The sequence below is a fragment of the Ovis aries genome, chromosome 1 (assembly GCF_016772045.2).
Source record: "Ovis aries strain OAR_USU_Benz2616 breed Rambouillet chromosome 1, ARS-UI_Ramb_v3.0, whole genome shotgun sequence".
In the NCBI taxonomy this organism is placed as follows: domain Eukaryota; kingdom Metazoa; phylum Chordata; class Mammalia; order Artiodactyla; family Bovidae; genus Ovis; species Ovis aries.
The window spans coordinates 74,258,997-74,277,913 of record NC_056054.1 but is presented as its reverse complement, the minus strand read 5'-3'; the positions used below and the strand labels follow the sequence as shown (position 1 = coordinate 74,277,913).

The window sequence follows — 18,917 nt, the reverse complement described above, 5'->3', positions numbered from 1 at the left end:
GAAGAGAAGGACAAAGTGAAGAGGAAATAATTGTAGGATAATGAATAATAGGAGGGCATATTCATGTTAACTTGAAACCACTTAGCATTTTTCCATGACACCCAGGTATCTTTCTAAATGAACTTTGTAAAGTACAATTAAATAACCTTGAGATTTAAAACTACACAATGTGATTTTGAATACTGATGGAGTTTAAGCAATGTGATATTTCTTCTGCTTTTTGTTTCTATTTTTGCCACCTTCATGCAAATAAAGTTTATTTTCCTTTTCTGTACAGAGAAATCAATATTTTTACCATTCTGTTTTTCAGCTATTCCAGTAGACTGCAATCAATAATCTTAGTTACCATCTTTAAAGAGATGTAGTAAGAATTTGAACACAATAAAATAGAGATACAGATTAGAACTTTGGCAAAGTATCTTTGCTATTGACAAAAGCATTTGTCAGAGACTGGGCTGTGTCTATACTGTGCTAAAAACCTGATGAAGAGGAAAAAAATCATCAATAGGTTTCACCTTCTGTCCATATGAACTAAACAAATGGTCTGACTAATAGCTATTGTTTTAAGTGAATGGTCTGCTTTTGCCATTGTGAATTTTATTCTGTTTTTAGGGATGTATTTTAAATTAACATTTGTATATCTAACACATACATATTTGGTAAAGGTATTGTGATATTGTGTTCTTTTTAATAATTAATGAAATCTAATACCTAGAAGACTAATGGTCCAAGAATGAAGACCTTGTTGCAGTTTACCTGAACCAATCTTCAAACACACATTTTGTTTGTTCATATATTTATGTGTTTATATTCTCACTTTTTCTATCCTGTGAACTAACATGCTTTGTTATTTGTGTGTTTTCCTATTAGAAACTGCCAAGCTTTGGACCTTATCTTGAGAAGCGCAAGAAAATCATAGCAGAGGAAAAGTTTAGACTGAAAGAAGAAAATGCGACCTTTCCACCACTTGCAAGAAACCATTTTATCCCCAAAAAACCTATTCCTTCTGTTAAGGTAAAGATTAAGCTATGTGTGTTTTTATATATATGTCTATTTTACTGTTTAGTTTGTGTTTATTTCCTGCTTAAATACATCACTGGTTTTGTTTTTAAAATATATTGAAAGTTTAAAAAATTTTGGTCTCTGATGACAAGATAGCCTATTTTGTATGCATGCATGCTCAGTTGCTAAGCTGTGTTTGACTCTTTTGCATTATATGGACTGTGGCCCACCAGGCTCCTCTGTCCATGAAATTTCCCAGACAAGTATACTGGAGTGGGTTGCCATTTCCTCTTCCAGGAGATCTTCCTGTCCCGGCGATTGAATCTGTGTTTTCTGCATTGCAAGCAGATTCTTTACCACTGAGCCGCTGGGGGAGCCCTGCATGATCAATATGCACCATCAATACCAACATGATACTTTATATTGTAGAAACCTTTCTCTGGTTTAGCCTGGGAAAGTCTGTTCAGATTTGGGTTTTATAATAATTTTCTGGATAATATCAAAAATTATTATTAAGATGGAATTATATATGCATTATATCTCTTGTTTTTCTTCAACTTTTTCATTTGAAACAGATGTAGATTCACATACAAGTGTAAGAAATAATACAGAGAGGTCTTGTGTACCCTTTACATAGTGTCTGCAATGTTCAGTTCAGCTCAGTTCAGTCGCTCAGTCATGTCCCGACTATTTGCGACCCCATGAATCCCAGCAGGCCAGGCCTCCCTGTCCATCACCAACTCCCGGGGTTCACTCAGACTCACGTCCATCAAGTCAGTGATACCATCCAGCCATCTCATCCTGGGTTGTCCCCTTCTCCTCCTGCCCCCAATCCCTCCCAGCATCAGAGTCTTTTCCAATGAGTCAACTCTTCGCATGAGGTGGCCAAAGTACTGGAGCTTCAGCTTTAGCATCATTCCTTCCAAAGAAATCCCAGGGTTGATCTCCTTCAGAATGGACTGATTGGATCTCCTTGCAGTCCAAGGGACTCTCAAGAGTCTTCTGCAACACCACAGTTCAAAAACATCAATTCTTCGGCGCTCAGCTTTCTTCACAGTCCAACTCTCACAGGCATACATGACCACTGGAAAAACCATAGCCTTGACTAGATGGACCTTTGTTGGCAAAGTAATGTCTCTGCTTTTGAATATGCTCTCTAGGTTGGTCATAACTTTTCTTCCAAGGAGTAAGCGTCTTTTAATTTCATGGCTGCAGTCACCATCTGCAGTGATTTTGGGGCCCCCAAAAATAAAGTCTGACACTATTTCCACTATTTCCCCATCTATTTCCCATGAAGTGATGGGACTAGATGCCATGATCTTGGTTTTCTGAATGTTGAGCTTTAAGCCATATTTTTCACTCTCCTCTCTCACTTTCATCAAGAGGCTTTTTAGTTCCTCTTCACTTTCTGCCATAAGGATGGTGTCATCTGCATATCTGAGGTTATTGATATTTCTTCCGGCAATCTTGATTCCAGCTTGTGTTTCTTCCAGCCCAGCATTTCTCATGATGTACTCTGCATAGAAGTTAAAGAAGCAGGGTGACAATATACAGCCTTGGCGTACTCCTTTTCCTATTTGGAACCAGTCTGTGGTTCCATGTGGAGTTCTAACTGTTGCTTCCTAACCTGCATATAGGTTTCTCAAGAAGCAGGTCAGGTGGTCTGGTATTCCCATCTCTTTCAGAATTTTCCACAGTTTATTGTGATCCACACAGTCAAAGGCTTTGGCAGTCAATAAAGCAGAAATAGATGTTTTTCTGGAACTCTCTTGCTTTTTTGATGATCCAGCAGATGTTGGCAATTTGATCTCTGATTCCTCTGCCTTTTCTAAATCCACCTTGAACATCTGGACATTCACGGTTCACGTATTGCTGAAGCCTGGCTTGGAGAATTTTGAGCATTACTTTACTAGCATGTGAGATGAGTGCAATTGTGCAGTAGTTTGAGCATTCTTTGGCATTGCCTTTCTTTGGGATTGGAATGAAAGCTGACCTATTCCAGTCCTGTGGCCACTGCTGAATTTTCCAAAGTTGCTGGCATATTGAGTGCAGCACTTTCACAGCATCATCTTTCAGGATTTGAAACAGCTCAACTGGAATTCCATCACCTCCACTAGCTTTGTTTGTAGTGATGCTTTCTAAGGCCCACTTGACTCCACATTCCAGGATGTCTGGCTCTAGGCAATGTAACATGTTGTAAAACTGTAGTACAGTAACACAACCAGGAAAATGACAGAGATACAACCTACTGATCTTATTCAGATTTCTTCAGTTGTACTCTCCTCATTTGCATGTGTGCATACATGTGTTTTTAGTTCATGCAGTTTCACCCCATGTGTAGGGTCTTGTGTCCTGTGTGCACCACAGTCAGATACAAGATTTCTATCAGCATAAAGATCCCTCAGCTTGCCCCTTTATAGCCGCATCTACTTCACTCCTGCCCACCTCCCTCAAGATAGAATTATTTTAAAGCAATCATAATGAAAACAAAAGGAAACGGTGTGGTATTACAGGCCTATATTTTCTCTGAAATCACGGTCACTGAATGTGCTTTGCATTCACTGAAACCTGTTCTTCTCTGTTCAGTGACTATCTACTCCTACATCCCCATTTTCTGGTTGAAGCATCAGTTGAAAAGCTTGCTCTTAGGAGTTTTCTGGAATTCCTCTGTTACCTCTCTTTAGTAGTCAAATTGGAACCCTTAAACATGTCTTATAACTATGAGAGAGGAAAAAGTGTACCCTATAAAAAAAAAAAAAAACAGTGGAATTTTGACTTGATGTTGGGAGGGTTAAATGAGTCAGAGTTCTGAAACGAAATATGGAAGTGGCTGAACACAAAATCTACCAGCACTTCAATGCCATAATTCCAAATAAAGTGAATACTTGGGACTTTCAATAATGAAATAGCCCCAAAGAGTCTCTTGAGTTGTTTCCTCTAAATTATTTGTGTGCTACTGAAAGGATGATGTGGACACAGATGGTAAAGAAGAAGCTGGATCCTTCAGCTCTTCACAACTGCCCCCCATGTTTGACTGTAACTACTATATGATTTGGGGTTAAGTGGGAATTGTGGGTCTGTTTCTCTAGTTAATTAGTTTGAAGTAAACATAAGATCTCCATCTTTTCTGTATGTATAAAAGAATCAAAAGAAAAATATTATTTATATTTGAAATAAAAGAATTGCAATGTAAAAGCATTGCAACTTTTTCCAGTCTTCTATTCCTTCATAGCATCCAATCCTATCACTTCATGGCAAATAAATGGGGGAAAGTAGAAACAATGACAGACTTTATTTTCTTTGGCTCTAACATCACTGTGGATGGTGACTACAGCCATGAAATTAAAGACACTTGCCCCTTGGAAGAAAAGCTATGACAAACCTAGATAGCATATTATAAAGCAGAGACATCACTTTGCCAACAAAGGTCTTTATACTCAAAGCTATGGTTTTTCCAGTAGTTATGTATAGATGTGAGAGTTGGACCATAAAGAAGGCTGAGCACTGAAGAACTGATGCTTTCAAATTGTGGTGCTAGAGAAGACTCTTGAGAGTCTCTTGGACAGTGAGGAGATGAAACTAGTCAATCCTGAAGGAAATCAACCCTAAATATTCATTGGAGGGACTGAAGCTGAAGCTCTGATACTTTGGCCACCTGATGCAAAGAGCCCACTCATTGGGAAAGACCTTGATGCTGGGAAAGATTGAGGGCAGGAGGAGAAGGGGGTGACAGAGAATAAGATAGTTGGATGGCATCACTGACTCAATGGGCATGAATTTGAGCAAACTCCGGGAGATAGTGAAGAACACTAGGGAAGCCTACTGTGCTGCACTTCATGGGGTTGCAAAGAGTGGATCACAATTTAGCAACTAAACAACAACAAATTCCTTCAGGAAATATAGAAGCAAAACAAAAAGAGAACAATAATTTAATTAATCTTCACAATACCTGGGATAGGTATATATTACGTATGTGTCAGTGACTCAGTTGTGTCTGACTCTCTGTGACCCCATGGACTGAAGCCCTCCAGGCTCTTCTGTTCATGGGATTCTCCAGGCAAGAATACTGGAGTGGGTTGCCATTTCCTTCTCCAACATATATTATGTATAAAGGTGTATATATATGGGCTTCCCAGGTGGGTCAGTGATAAAGAATCTACCTGCCAGTGCAGGAGATGCAGGAGATGTGGGTTCAACCCCTGAATCAGGAAGATCCCCTGGAGGAAGAAATGGCAACCCACTCCAGTATTCTTGCCAGGAGAACCCCATGGACAGAGGAGCCTTGTGGGCTACCGTCCATGGGATCACAAAGCACTGGACACAACTGAGCAACTGACCACACAACAACTCTGTGTGACAGAGTTGTTCTAGGCTTAATTCAGAAAACTATTTTCCCATTAATGTAATTTGCTAAAATCTTACAAACTTTGCTATGTATTTCAATGAAGGAAACAGCTTCTTAAGAATTCCTTGCAGTGACTTTCTTCAAACATGGGCTACTTCCTAAAATGGCACTGGTACACCCAAATTCAATTTCATTAAATGTTTATGGCATTGCAGTAAGTAGACAATCTTAAGATATGTCATTGTTTTATCCAAGATGACTTCGTGTATTATCTGGACTCCATTCCTCCCTGACTTGCCAAGAATACTGGAGTGGGTTGCCATTTCCTCTTTCAGGGAATCTTTCTGACCCAGGGACTGAACCTGTGTCTCTTGCATCTCCTGCATTGGCAGGTGGGTTCTTTTACCACTGCACCACCTGGGAAACCCCTCTATCACCCTGCTTGGGTTCAACTCATGGCACTGCCATTTAGCAGCTATATGAACTTGCCTCAGCTAACTAATCTGTAAGATGGGCATAATAAAAGAGTCTGCCTCATGGAGTTATAAATTAGGTAGTGTGTGGAGTGCATTTTAGTCTGTGCTGATGTGCTCAGTCATGGCCAACTCTCTGTGACCCCATGAACTGTAGCCCGCCAAGTTTCTCTGTCCATAGAATTTTCCAGGCAAGTATACTGGAGTGGGGTTGCCATTTCCTTTTACAGCTTTTTAGTCTACACCTAAATATATCCTAAATAAATGTTATCTGCTATTAGTTATGATGTTAGGAATGGACAAGTTGAAGGAGGTAACCGGTTAGGGTGACTTTCCATTTCCTTATATCCAATAAAATGAGCTTAAGAGTGTAAAGCTCTGGAGGTCAACCAAGCTGAAAGTTTTGAAGAAGTTCATGTATTTTTCAGGAAATCTTTATTGTATACTTACCATGAGACAAGCAATGTGCTAAGAATTGGACATCTATAGCACAAAAAATAAAGCAGATACAGCCTCTATCCTCATGAAACATATAGAACAGAGAAAGAAACATAAAATTATGTTCATAGTACACACTGTAAAGAAAAAATGCAAGATGTATGCAGTCTTTTTCATAGCATGACCTAGTTTAGATTGAAGGGGATGAGGAAAGCCTCTTTAAGGAAGTGGCATTTAAGGACTGTCGACTGGGTAGTGACTAGAAGGTTAAGAAGAAAAGGGGATATTCCCAGTGATAGGGTAATGGAAACAGACACAGAGGCGAAATTGATGAAGTCCTGTTAATTCTTCTAAAACGTAGTGATTCTTTTATACACTGGGATATAAGGAATGGTAAGGAGTTGCAATTAAGGAGATTAAGATGCTTAGATTATTGATAGTACCACTAACTAAAATAAAGAAAAATAAAAGATAATGAATCAGGGTTTTTTTCTTGGTGTTTTTAGGTTTGATGAGTTTTTTGATGTGGATGAAAAATATAGATTTGAACATACTGAAGTTAGTGAACTCAGGCTAATTATGGACCTGTGCTGGAGGATATAAAGAGAAAAGAACTAACATACTGACCGCCTACCAGTTGCCAGACACAAGACAGTAGCTTCTCATATATTTTCATTTCTTGCTTAACCTAATAGCCTATGAGGGAATAGGAAATTCTGGGGAAGAAAATGGGATCAAGTGATCAAAGAAATAAGAGAATAACCAGAAGGACATGGTGATGTGGAGGGGGTGGGGAAGAGGAAGTCTGAGGACGCGGACCACAGGTCAGAAAGTGCTACTCATCTTAGCAAAGGTATCCAATACTGTTTTATTGTGTCTTTCACATGTAACCACTGAGATTTCAATTTCCAATTGGCAGTAATTGTCCTATATACCCACACATCCATTTTGTCATTCATCCAATGACTATTAATATCCACTCACTATGTTCCAGCAATGATCTAGTCACCAGCAAGTCAGTAGTGAACAAAACAAAAGCCCAGTTCTGAGGGTGCCTACATTTTAGTGAGAACAGACAATAAACAAATGAGCAAGTGGATACATACTGTTATCAGATGGTCACAGTGCTGTGGAGAAGATTCAGCAGGGTTTGGAGAAAAGGAATTGCTGGAGAGGTTGGTCAGGGGTTGCCTGCCTGGTTAAATGGCATGAGTAGACACTTCACAGAGAGAGAGTGATAAACGCGGATAAGCACCTGAGGGTACAACATTCCATTCAGAAGCAACAGAAAATGCAAAGACTCTGAAGTAGGAAAGTCCTTGGCAGGAAACTATGGAGGCTTTTTTAAAGGATGAATGATGTAATCAGACTCAGTTTTTCAAAGGATCATCTGACTGCAGCGTTGAGCAAGACCCTAGATGGGCAAGGACAAAAGCAGGGAGACTAGTTAGAAGGCTATTGCAACAAGATAGGGGAGACATTGGCAGGAGGGAGAATACATACTAGATGTCAGAAGGCCACAACTCCATTGTTCTCAATGAAGTGATGTGTGTGAAAGTATCGTACTAAGCATGTTTGCCCAGCGGCTCAGTTGTGTCCAACTGTTTGTAACCCCATGGGCTGTAGTCCGTGAAGTTCCTCTGTCCATTGGATTCTCCAGGCAAGAATATCGTAACCGGTTGCCATTTCCTTCTCCCCGGCATCTTCCCAACCAAAGGATCAAACCTGCAGCTCTTGTATCTCCAGCACTGGCAGGTGGATTCTTTACCACTGAGCCACCTGGGAAGCCCCCTCACCTAGAGCATGCTGCTGCTAAGTCACATCAGTCGTGTCCGACTCTGTGCGACCCCATAGACGGCGGCCCACCAGGCTCCCGTCCCTGGGATTCTCCAGGCAAGAATAATGGAGTGGGTTGCCATTTCCTTCTCCAGTGCATGAAAGTGAAAAGTGAAAGTGAAGTTGCTCAGTCGTGTCTGACTCTTCGCGACCCCATGGACTGTAGCCTACCAGGCTCTTCCATCCATGGGATTTCCCAGACAAGAGTACTGGAGTGGGGTGCCATTGCCTAAAGCATAGTTCTATTCAAATGTAAGGGGACACAGTTATTGTCCCTTTCATACAAACTCCTCGCCCATTCCCCATTAATTCCCACTCCATCTGGATGACATTGAAATTAATAGTCACATTCCCTTTAAGAGTCATTTTATCTCTGCATGTGAACCAGACACCGCTTCCCCGTGCTTTTACTGTCTCACTGTACCACACTTACCCCGGCACACTACGCTCCTCCCTCTGCTGCTTCATCATTACTTCCATGTTTTCTGTACAGTTTCTTCCATGCTTGACATAACCATTTTTCATTCTTCCCTTTTTCCTGAGGCTCTGGGTTATCTGTTTTCATGCTTAATATTTTTTCTGTCCACCCATCTGTTTATTTTAGCTTGTTTGTTCTCTCCTCTGCTGGCCTCTTTATAGATTCCTCTGTTCAATAGTTTAAACTCCATGACAATGCTTTGTTTATCCTCTCAGCTAGCACAGTATATTATTCCCCATCTGCTATAAAGAGGGCCCCAGTGCCCCACAAAGTTAACTAAGCCCCTCTTGTCTGAACAAGTTTTTCAGCCATGCATTCAAGTTTCTAATCTACCCCCATCTTCCCTGGTTATGAGTGTGACAATATTATTTCTAAGCAAGCCATGCTCAATAGATCTCATCTTTTGTTCTTCTTTTTCTTTCAAATACCTCAGATAAGAAGTAATGGTCTGCTGCTACAGAGGTAGGCAGTTTCAATATCAGTCACTCAGTAAATATTTATTGGGTATTTGCTATGTGACTGGCAGTGTGCTAAGGACTGGGTCTATTTCCAGAGACATACAAGGTACACAGTCCAAGGCACCACAGTTTTCCTGATCTCGGAGGAGACGTAGTGCCAACGTATATTTATTATGCACTCACTGCAATCCAGGAATTGTGCTAGAAACTGGGAATACAACATGAATTTTAAAAAGAAAGATATCTATCTTTGTGGAGCTCATAATCTAACAAGGGAGAAAGACACATGTTAAAAATTATTTACAGTTCATTCAAATGTGTACAAAATGCTCTGGGAACAGAGAGGAGTGAAAGGGATTAGTTCTGCCTCGGGTAATTGTGGAAAGCTTCACAGAGATGGTGATATTTAACATGGAGTTTAATAAATTAGTGTTAATTAAGCAGAGAATTAATAATAAAAGCTAATATTTATTGAGTACTTATGAGGTTTCAGGCACTGTTCTGCATGCCTATGAATTAACTCATTTAAGCCTCGCTATAGCCCTATCAGGTACCCATATTTTCCCTAGTTTACTGATTAAGTAATTAATAAACAGAGAGGTTAAATAACTTATCTAAGGTCACACAGCTAGGAAGATGTCAAAACTAAGATTTGATTCCAAAATCTGGCTCTAGAATTTGAGCCCTTAATCACGATCTTCTACTGTCTCTCATGAAAGGGAGGGGGAAAAAAAAAAGGAAGATGGCATTTTAAGCATAAGAGTATGTTGGCCAAGCATAGTATTAATACATACTTGGAATAATTTGCAACCATGAGATCTTAAATCCAATGCAACTCATTCTTTTGTTCAATAAGATTTATAGAAAGGACCAAACTAAGAGGTAATAATGAGGAAAATAACCCAGTTTTCTCCATTGGTCTTAATATAATGTGAAAGGGCAAGGGGATGTACTGATTACACTTCAAAGAATTTCAGCTGGAGCGCCAGGCGTTACACAGTGGTACACAGTGACTAAGGGGTCCCTAAGAGCTAGAGGTCTTTGCTAGCCAACATGGTGTCCAGGTTCTCCTTGCATCCTTGGAAACTAAAAACTGGTCTCAGAGACTGTCCGTCCTACAGCAAGGAATAGTCTAGGGCCCTAGAGTCAGCTGGGCTTCCCTGGTGGCTCAGATGGTAAAGTGCCTGTCTGCAGTGTGGGAGACCCAGGTTCAATCCCTGGATTGGGACAATCCCCTAGAGAAAGAAATGGCAGCCCACTCCAGCACTCTTACCTGGAAAATCCCATGGACAGAGGAACCTGGTAGACTACAGTCCATGGGGTCTCAAAAGTCGGACACGACTGAGCGACTTCACTTTCACTAGAGTCTGCTTAGCATCCAGTCAGTTTCCTCTTTACCAACCCTACATCTTGGCTTCTACTTCATCCGTGACACAGCCTTTATTGTACATATTGCCATATGGTGTGGCTTTCACTCTTGTGAAAGAAATTGAAAGAAAAGGATTCTGAGGAAGAGGAGGGTAATCCAAATCAGTATTGGAAGACTGAAGGGGAAGAATGAGATAAAGTAAGCAAAAGAGAGCTGGCCTCCAGCAATAGAAAAAAGTCTTCTCAAAGATGAACCAGGACCTTCTGAAGAAGCTCCTGACATTCCACAGGGTCCCTGTGCTAGAGAAAAGAAGCCAAACAGGAGGCAGTTTTGTCTCTTGGCTGAAGAAAACTGAAGTGACAGTGTGCATATTTGGCCCTGCTAAATAAGAAACATGCTTTATTCCCAGGCAGCGTATAACAGAGATCTGAGATTCTGCCAAGACTTATAAAGTTCCCCGAATGCTTCCCACTTCTGTTGATATATATGAGAATGAATTTTCATTCTCTTTATGAAGTCAGGAATGTATCTCTAACGTCTTTGAATTTCTGCGAAGGAAAATGAATGGTTTAGGGGCACTAGTGATGTTTTCATCTCTTCTTCCTGCTGCTTCTAGTAAGAGATGGACTGCATCTCATAAGACTGGCAAGACTGTGGGCAGGAGACCAGTCAGCCTGATCGAGTGGTTTATTATTTCAACTGAGTTGTGAGGGGAAGGAGAAAAGTACTCAGAGAAAACTGTAAGGCCATATTATATACTATGAAGCATAAAAGGGATGGCAGAGCAAAAAAAATACTGGAGGACTTCCCCAGCAATTTTCAGAAGATACCAGAGAAATGGGCAGGAGGTATTCACATTCTCAGTTGTCTGCATACAGACAAGTAGGAGATGAAAAATTGTCAAACAGAACTTTAAAACACGCGAAAAGAATTTTTGGTAAAAAATCATCTCTTAAGTCTTGTGAGGATATTTTGAAATGTGATTCTTGACTGGAATATGATGATGGAAAGGTGTATCTTGTTTGAAATAAATAGGTCTAATCAAAGGGCTAGAGGAGAAGCAATATATGTCAAAAAGATGTGCACATGCATGGAAATCCACATACCTGAAGGTAAAGCATGGAGGAAGCAGCTGCAGGAGAGTATGAAAGGAGAGCAGAAGTGTTATCCTGGGATTACATCAGAGATCTCGTAACCAGATGGTTAATATGGACGGGCAAGATAGAGCAGCAATGTAAGCCTTTATAGACTTCAGATGAAAGTCCCACTCCACTAAAGGCAAAACATCGGAAAAATTATTGAATTGCCTTGTTGGAAATTTAATCTCACAAAAGAGAAAGAAGCAAATGAGGGACTTACTGCACTGGCTTATTTCTGGCTCTTTATAAAAATCTGTTTGTGGAAAATGGCAGCTAAAAGAATCTTAAAGAAAAGTAACCATTCTATATCATCTTAGAGTTCATTAGGCCATATAAAGGAAGTCTGAGGTAAAATGTACAAGTATGCCACCTTAAGTGAATCTACTTTCAGGAAATTCAGAAACAATAGAAAACAATCCTGTAGTCAGAGCTCTAACTTGAACATTGTAGAATGTAGTTTGTTAAATTTTTTTTAAAAAAGGGAAAGAGGAAACACCTATTACTTTGAATAGATGGTATATAATTAATTTACAATCAGAACTGTTCAATTCCTATTATCTGTCTGCTGCTGCTGCTAAGTCGCTTCAGTTGTGTCCAACTCTGTGCGACCCCATAGACGGCAGCCCACCAAGCTCCGCCATCCCTGGGATTCTCCAGGCAAGAACACTGGAGTGAGCTGCCATTTCTTTCTCCAATGCACGGAAGTGAAAAGTGAAAGTGTATCTGTCTAGCATCCCCATAAAGAATGCTCTCAGAACCGAAAAGAACAGGGAAAAAATATTCAAGAATTGAATAAGGTAAGGATACAGTAAAAACACATTATATTTAGCCTCATTAAATGCATTTAAATATAAAGTGTCTGGCAAGAACTTGCTACTTTAAAGCCTGAACCAACCCACATAAAAAGAATACAGTGATCAGGGCCACAAATCTGTACTGAACCAACCTTCACCACACCTAAATCATACCCATTTGTCTATCTCCCACTCTACCCTCTCACCTCACCCACTTCATTTCCCAGATCTTCATTAGCTTTGGGGCTTCCCTAGTGGCTCAGACAGTAATGAATGTGCCTGCAGTATAGGAGACCTGGGATCAATTCCTGGGTCAGGAAGATCACCTGGAAAAGGGAATGGCAACCCACTCCAGTGTTCTTATCTGCAGAATCCCATGGACAGAGGATCCTGGCAGGCTATAGTCCATGGGATTACAAACAGTTGGACACAACTGAGTGACTAACACTCCATTAGTTTCTATCCCATCTCTTGGTTTTCTTGCTTCTCTCACCTTCTCCACTAACCTACTTCTTTATTTCCTGAATCATGCTTTGTCTCTGCCCTCCCAGTTTACCTTATTCATCCTGAGTCCTGTTATCAGAGTTCAACTGAATTTAAACTCTAAATTTAAAGAATTTAGACCTCTTTCTCTAATTGTGCAGTCACCCTCCTTATCTCCTTCCTCAGAGGACATTATATATCAGAAATAAATTGTATGCAATATTTTGAGAGTATTTTTGTATGATATTGCTCTATCACACTGCTGAAAAATAAATGGCGCTCTGGGTTCTCTTGGGCTTCCCACATTCTTCCCAGTGGTCAAGAATCCACTTGCCAATGCAGAAGATGTGGGTTCCATCCTTGGGTTGGGAAGATCCACTGGAGAAGAAAACAGCAACCCACTCCAGTATTCTTGCCTGGAAAATTCTATGGACAGAGGAGCCTGGCGGCCTATAGCCCATTGGATAGCAAAGAGTTGGACATGATGAGCGACTGAGCAGGAACACACCAGGTTTTTTAGAAAAGAAAAAAGTGGATGTTGCAAGGAGAGTGAGGAAAAGATAGAAGTAGAAAAGCTTCATTAAGGATCATTGAACTTTTGATTTGAGAACATTAGTTAAAGGAGAAATTATGAAGTATCAGCATAAATTCAGTAGAAACAAACCAAATTATCTCATTTCCTATTTTGATAGGATAATTAAGCAAGCAGTGAACCTGATATAAAAAATAAGAATTTGTGACATTGGTAACAGTACAGAAAAGGAAATAGTAAAGTAATTAAACACCTATGTCAAATAATTTAAATATTGGCTGTTTCGGATAGATGAGATGGGGGTCCTCTAGTTCTTCATTCTTTGATCCTAAAGTTTGTATTAAACAGAAATATTGACTGATCTGTTTTTACAAAATTCTTTTGATTATCCCAAACAAATAATTAATTGACAAAGATGTGATTCTAGAATTCTGTACTCTTTTCCAACATTAATTTTGGGAACAGATATTTAAATCAAATGTATCATCTATAGTTTAGCATCACTTTTTCCCACATACACATTCATACATAAGTGAAGTCGCTCAGTTGTGTCCGACTCTTTGCTACCCCATGGAATGTAGTCTACGAGGCTCCTCTGTCCATGGGATTTTCCAGGCAAGAGTACTGGAGTGGGTTGCCATTCCCTTCTCCAGGGGATCTTCCCAACCTAGGTATCAAACTCTGGTCTCCTGCATTGCAAGCAGATGTTTTACCAAACTTTTCCACTAATCAGGGATTACTATAGCATATCACGTGACCTTTGTATAGCCATACCTTACTTGTAATAATGAATGTAGTTTCCCTAATCTCCGCAGATGTGTGCCCAACAGGGACTAGACTAGCCATATGTGCTTCACTGATTATATGAACCTTTCAGCAAACTCCAAATTCCAGAATGTGGACTCAAGGGTTTTCGTAAGCTGACAGTACTACATGGAAGCTTTGAGTTTAAACAAACGTCCACATTTTCCACTGCATAGAATGATAATTAATTTTCTTTTATGCTCTCTCCAAAATAATTTAAAATAGTTGTCATTCTTGTATCATTTTTTAGATTAAAAGATATATAATATATAATTTTCTTAAGAACTATGATGAGAGAGAGGTGACTTCTTTTTAATTGGGAAATAATTGCTTTACAATGTTGTGTTAGTTTCTGCTGTACAACACTGTGAATCAGCCATAAGTATATACATATATGCCCTCCCTCTTGAGCCTCCTCTCCACTCCCTTATCCTACCCCTTAGGTCGTCACAGAGCACTGAGCTTAGCTCACTCTGCTATATAGCAACTTCCCACCAACTATCTATTTTACACATGATAGTGTATATATAGGCTTCCCAGGTGTTCAGTCGTAACAAATCCACCTGCCAAATGCAGGAGACACAGGCGATGTGGGTTCAATCCCTAGCTTGAGAAGATGCCCTGGAGTAGAAATAGCCATCTGCTCCAGTATTCATGCCTGGAAAATTCCATGGGCAAAAGAGCTTGGCAGGCTATGGTTGAGGGGGTCACAAAGAGTTGGACATGACTGAGTGACTGCACGAACACAAATGTATGTATGCCAGAGCTGCCCTCTCAATTCATCCCACCCTCCCCTCCCCCGCTGTGCCCACATGTCGGTTCTCTATGTCTGCATCTCTGCTTCTGCCCTGCAAATAGTTTCATCAGTTACTGTTTTCCTGGGTTCCATATGTATGCATTAATATACATTCTTTTTCTTTCTCTTTCTGACTTGCTTCACTCTGTGTGATGTACTCGAGGTTCATCAGATCACTGCAAATGACTCAATTTAACACCATGTGTTAATAACTTTAGAGGCTCCAAAGTCTTTGTTTTATTTAGTTTCACATTTAAAAAATGGCGTTTTAATAAATGACAAGAACAATTCTCCAATAAAGTGCAAAAACCGTATTTGATATATACAGAATGTGAATTTTCTTCCTACCATAACATTTCTTAGAAATATGCATTGTTTCTTTGGAATAAACCTTATAGGCTGGATTGCTTTCTAGGGAGTTTCCTATTTAATCATCTTTTGAATATTTACTGATTATTTCAGTCAAGTCATGCTCTAATCCAGTGAAGCAACCATTTTGACTGGGTTGTTTACTAGACTGAAAAACTTATTTTCTATCACATATTATCTTTTACAGTCATAGAAGAACCTCATCCATTTACTGACTTAAAATAGTATCAGAAAATATTAAATATACTCAGATTCTTTGACTATGATTATTTTGTTTTTAAAGAAGTATTCAAGATTCCTTAAGAAGCTAGGAAAAAAACTATCATATGACCCACCAATCCCACTACTGGGCAAATACCCTGAGAAAACCAGAATTGAAAGAGACATACGGACCCCAATGTTTGTTGCAGCACTTTTTACAACAGCTAGGATATGGAAGCAACCTAGATGTCCATTGACAGATGAATGGCTACAGAAATCGCGGTACATCAATACAATAGAATATTCAGTTCAGTTCAGTTGAGTCGCTCAGTCGTGTCTGACTCTTTGTGACCCCATGAATTGCAGCACACCAGGCCTCCTGTCCATCACCAACTCCCGGAGTTCACTCAGACTCATGTCCATTGAGTTAGTGATGCCATCCAGCCATCTCATCCTCTGTCGTCCCCTTCTCCTCTTGCCCCCAATCTCTCACAGCATCAGAGTCTTTTCCAATGAGTCAACTCTTTGCATGAGATGGCCAAAGTACTGGAGTTTCAGCATTAGCATCATTCCTTCCAAAGAAATCCCAGGGCTGATCTCCTTCAGAATGGATTAGTTGGATCTCCTTGCAGTCCAAGGGACTCTCAAGAGTCTTCTCCAACACCACAGTTCAAAAGCATCAATTCTTCGGCACTCAGGCTTCTTCACAGTCCAACTCTCACAATCATACATGACTACTGGAAAAACCATAGCCTTGACTAGACGGACCTTAGTCGGCAAAGTAATGTCTCTGCTTTTGAATATACTATCTAGGTTGGTCATAACTTTTCTTCCAAGGACTCAGCTATAAAAAAGAACACATTTGAGTCAGTTCTAATGAGGTGGGTAAACACAGCCCCATTATACAGAGTGAAGAAGTAAGAAAGCAAAAGACAAATGTTGTATATTAATGCATGTGTATGGAATCTAGAAAGATGATGTTGATGAACCTATTTTCAGGGTAGCAGTAAAGTATAGTGTAGTGAAGTTGCTCGGTCATGTCTGACTCTTTGCAACCCCGTGGACTGTAGCCTACCAGTCTTCTCCGTCCATGGGATTCTCCAGGCGAGAGTACTGGAGTGGGTTACTGTTTCCTTCTCCAGGGGATCTTCCTGACCCAGGGATCAAACCCTGGTCTCCCACATTGAAGGCAGATGCTTTAACCTCTCCACAGAAACAGAGAACAGACTTGTAGACACAGTGGGGGAAGGAGACAGTGGGAAAAATTGAAAGGATAGCATGGAAACATATACATTATCATATGGAAAATAGATAGCAAGTGGGAATTTACTGTGTGACAAAGTGAACTCAGCCCAGTGTTCTGGGACAACCTAGAGGGGTGGGATGGAGTAGGAAATGGCGGTGGCGGGGGCGGCGGTGGGGGGGACTTCAGGAGGGAGGGGACATATGTATAGCTGTGGCTGATTCATGTTGATGTATGACAGAAACCAACATAATATTGTTAATCAAATAGCCAACATCCTTTCAGTTCAGTTCAGTTCACTTGCTCAATTGTGTCTGACTCTTTGTGACCCCATGAATTGCAGCACGCCAGGCCTCCTTGTCCATCACCAACTGCTGGAGTTCACTCAGACTTATGTCCATCGAGTCGGTGATGCCATCCAACCATCTCATCCTCTGTTGTCCCCTTCTCCTCCTGCCCTCAATCCCTCCCAGCATCAGAGTCTTTTCCAATGAGTCAAATCTTTGCATGAGGTGGCCAAAGTATTGGAGTTTCAGCTTTAGCATCATTCCTTCCAAAGAACACCCAGGAAAACAATCTCCTTTAGAATGGACTGGTTGGATCTCCTTGCAGTCCAGGGGTCTCTCAAGAGTCTTCTCCAACACCACAGTTCAAAAGCATCAATTCTTCAGCGCTCAGCCTTCTTCACAGTCCAACTCTCACATCCATACATGACCACAGGAAAAACCATAGCCTTCACTAGACAGACCTTTGTTGACAAAGTAATGTCTCTGCTTTTGAATATGCTATCTAGGTTGGTCATAACTTTCCTTCCAAGGAGTAATTTCATGGCTGCTGTCACCATCTGCAGTGATTTTCGAGCCCAGAAAAATGATGTCTGACACTGTTTCCGCTATTTCCCCATCTATTTCCCATGAAGTGATGGGACCAGATGTCATGATCTTCATTTTCTGAATGTTGAGCTTTAAGCCAACTTTTTCGCTCTTCTTTCACTTTCATCAAGAGGGATTTTAGTTCCTCTTCACTTTCTGCCATAGGGTAGTATCATCTGCATATCTGAGGTTATTGATATTTCTCCTGGCAATCTTGAGTCCAGCTTGTGCTTCTTCCAGCCCAGTATTTCTCATGATGTACTCTGCATATAAGTTAAATAAGCAGGGTGACAATATACAGTCTTGACATACTCCTTTTCCTATTTGGAACCAGTCTGTGGTTCTATGTGGAGTTCTAACTGTTGCTTCCTGACCTGCATATAGGTTTCTCAAGAGGCAGTTCAGGTGGATCATCAAAAAAGTGAGAGTTCCAGAAAAACATCTACTTCTAATTTATTGACTACGCCAAAGCTTTTGACTATGTGGATCACAACAAACTGTGGAAAATTCTTCAAGAGACAGGAATACCAGACCACCTTACCTGCCTCCTAAGAAATCTGTATGCCTCTTGAGAAGAGTGAAAAAGTTGGCTTAAACTCAGCATTCAGAAAACTAAGATCATGGCTTCTGGTGCCATCACTTCATGGCAAACAGACATGGAAACAGTGAGAGGCTTTATTTTGTGGGGGCTCCAAAATCACTGCAGATGGTGACAGCAGCCATGAAATTTAAAAAATGCTTGCTCCTTCAAAGAAAATCTATGACAAACCTAGACAGCATATTAAAAAGCAAAGGTCTGTCTAGTCAATGCTATGGTTTTTCCAGAGTCATGTTTGGATGTGAGAGTTGGACTATAAAGAAAGCTGAGTGCAGAAGAATCGATGCTTTTGAACTGTGGTGTTGGAGAAGACTCTTGAGAGTCCGTTGGACAGCAAAGAGATCATACCAGTCCATCCTAAAGGAAACCAGTCCTGAACATTCATTGGAAGGACTGATGCTGAAGCTAAAACTCCAATACTTTGGCCACCTGATGTGAAGAACTAACTCATTGGAAAAGACCCTGATGCTGGGAAAGGTTGAAGGCGGGAGGAGAAGGGGACGGCAGAGGATGAAATGGTTGGATGGCATCACTGACGCAATGGACATGAGTTTGAGTAAGCTCTGGGAGTTGGTGATGAACAGGGAAGCCTGGCTTGCTGCAGTCCATGGGGTTACAAAGAGCTGGACACGACTGAGCAACTGAACTGAACACAATCTTGTAAAGCAATTATCCTCCCATAAAAAA

General features: G+C 40.6%; 1 protein-coding gene across 1 annotated transcript in view; it reads left to right on the top strand.

Moving 5' to 3' along the window:
• The window catches only part of DPYD (dihydropyrimidine dehydrogenase), a 930,457-nt gene that overhangs the window by 904,165 nt on the left and 7,375 nt on the right, over window positions 1-18,917 (top strand). Inside the window, exon 21 of the mRNA XM_004002217.5 lies at window positions 871-1,014. Within this exon, the coding sequence (XP_004002266.3) occupies window positions 871-1,014 (144 nt within the window). The remainder of the gene's footprint in view (window positions 1-870; window positions 1,015-18,917) is intronic.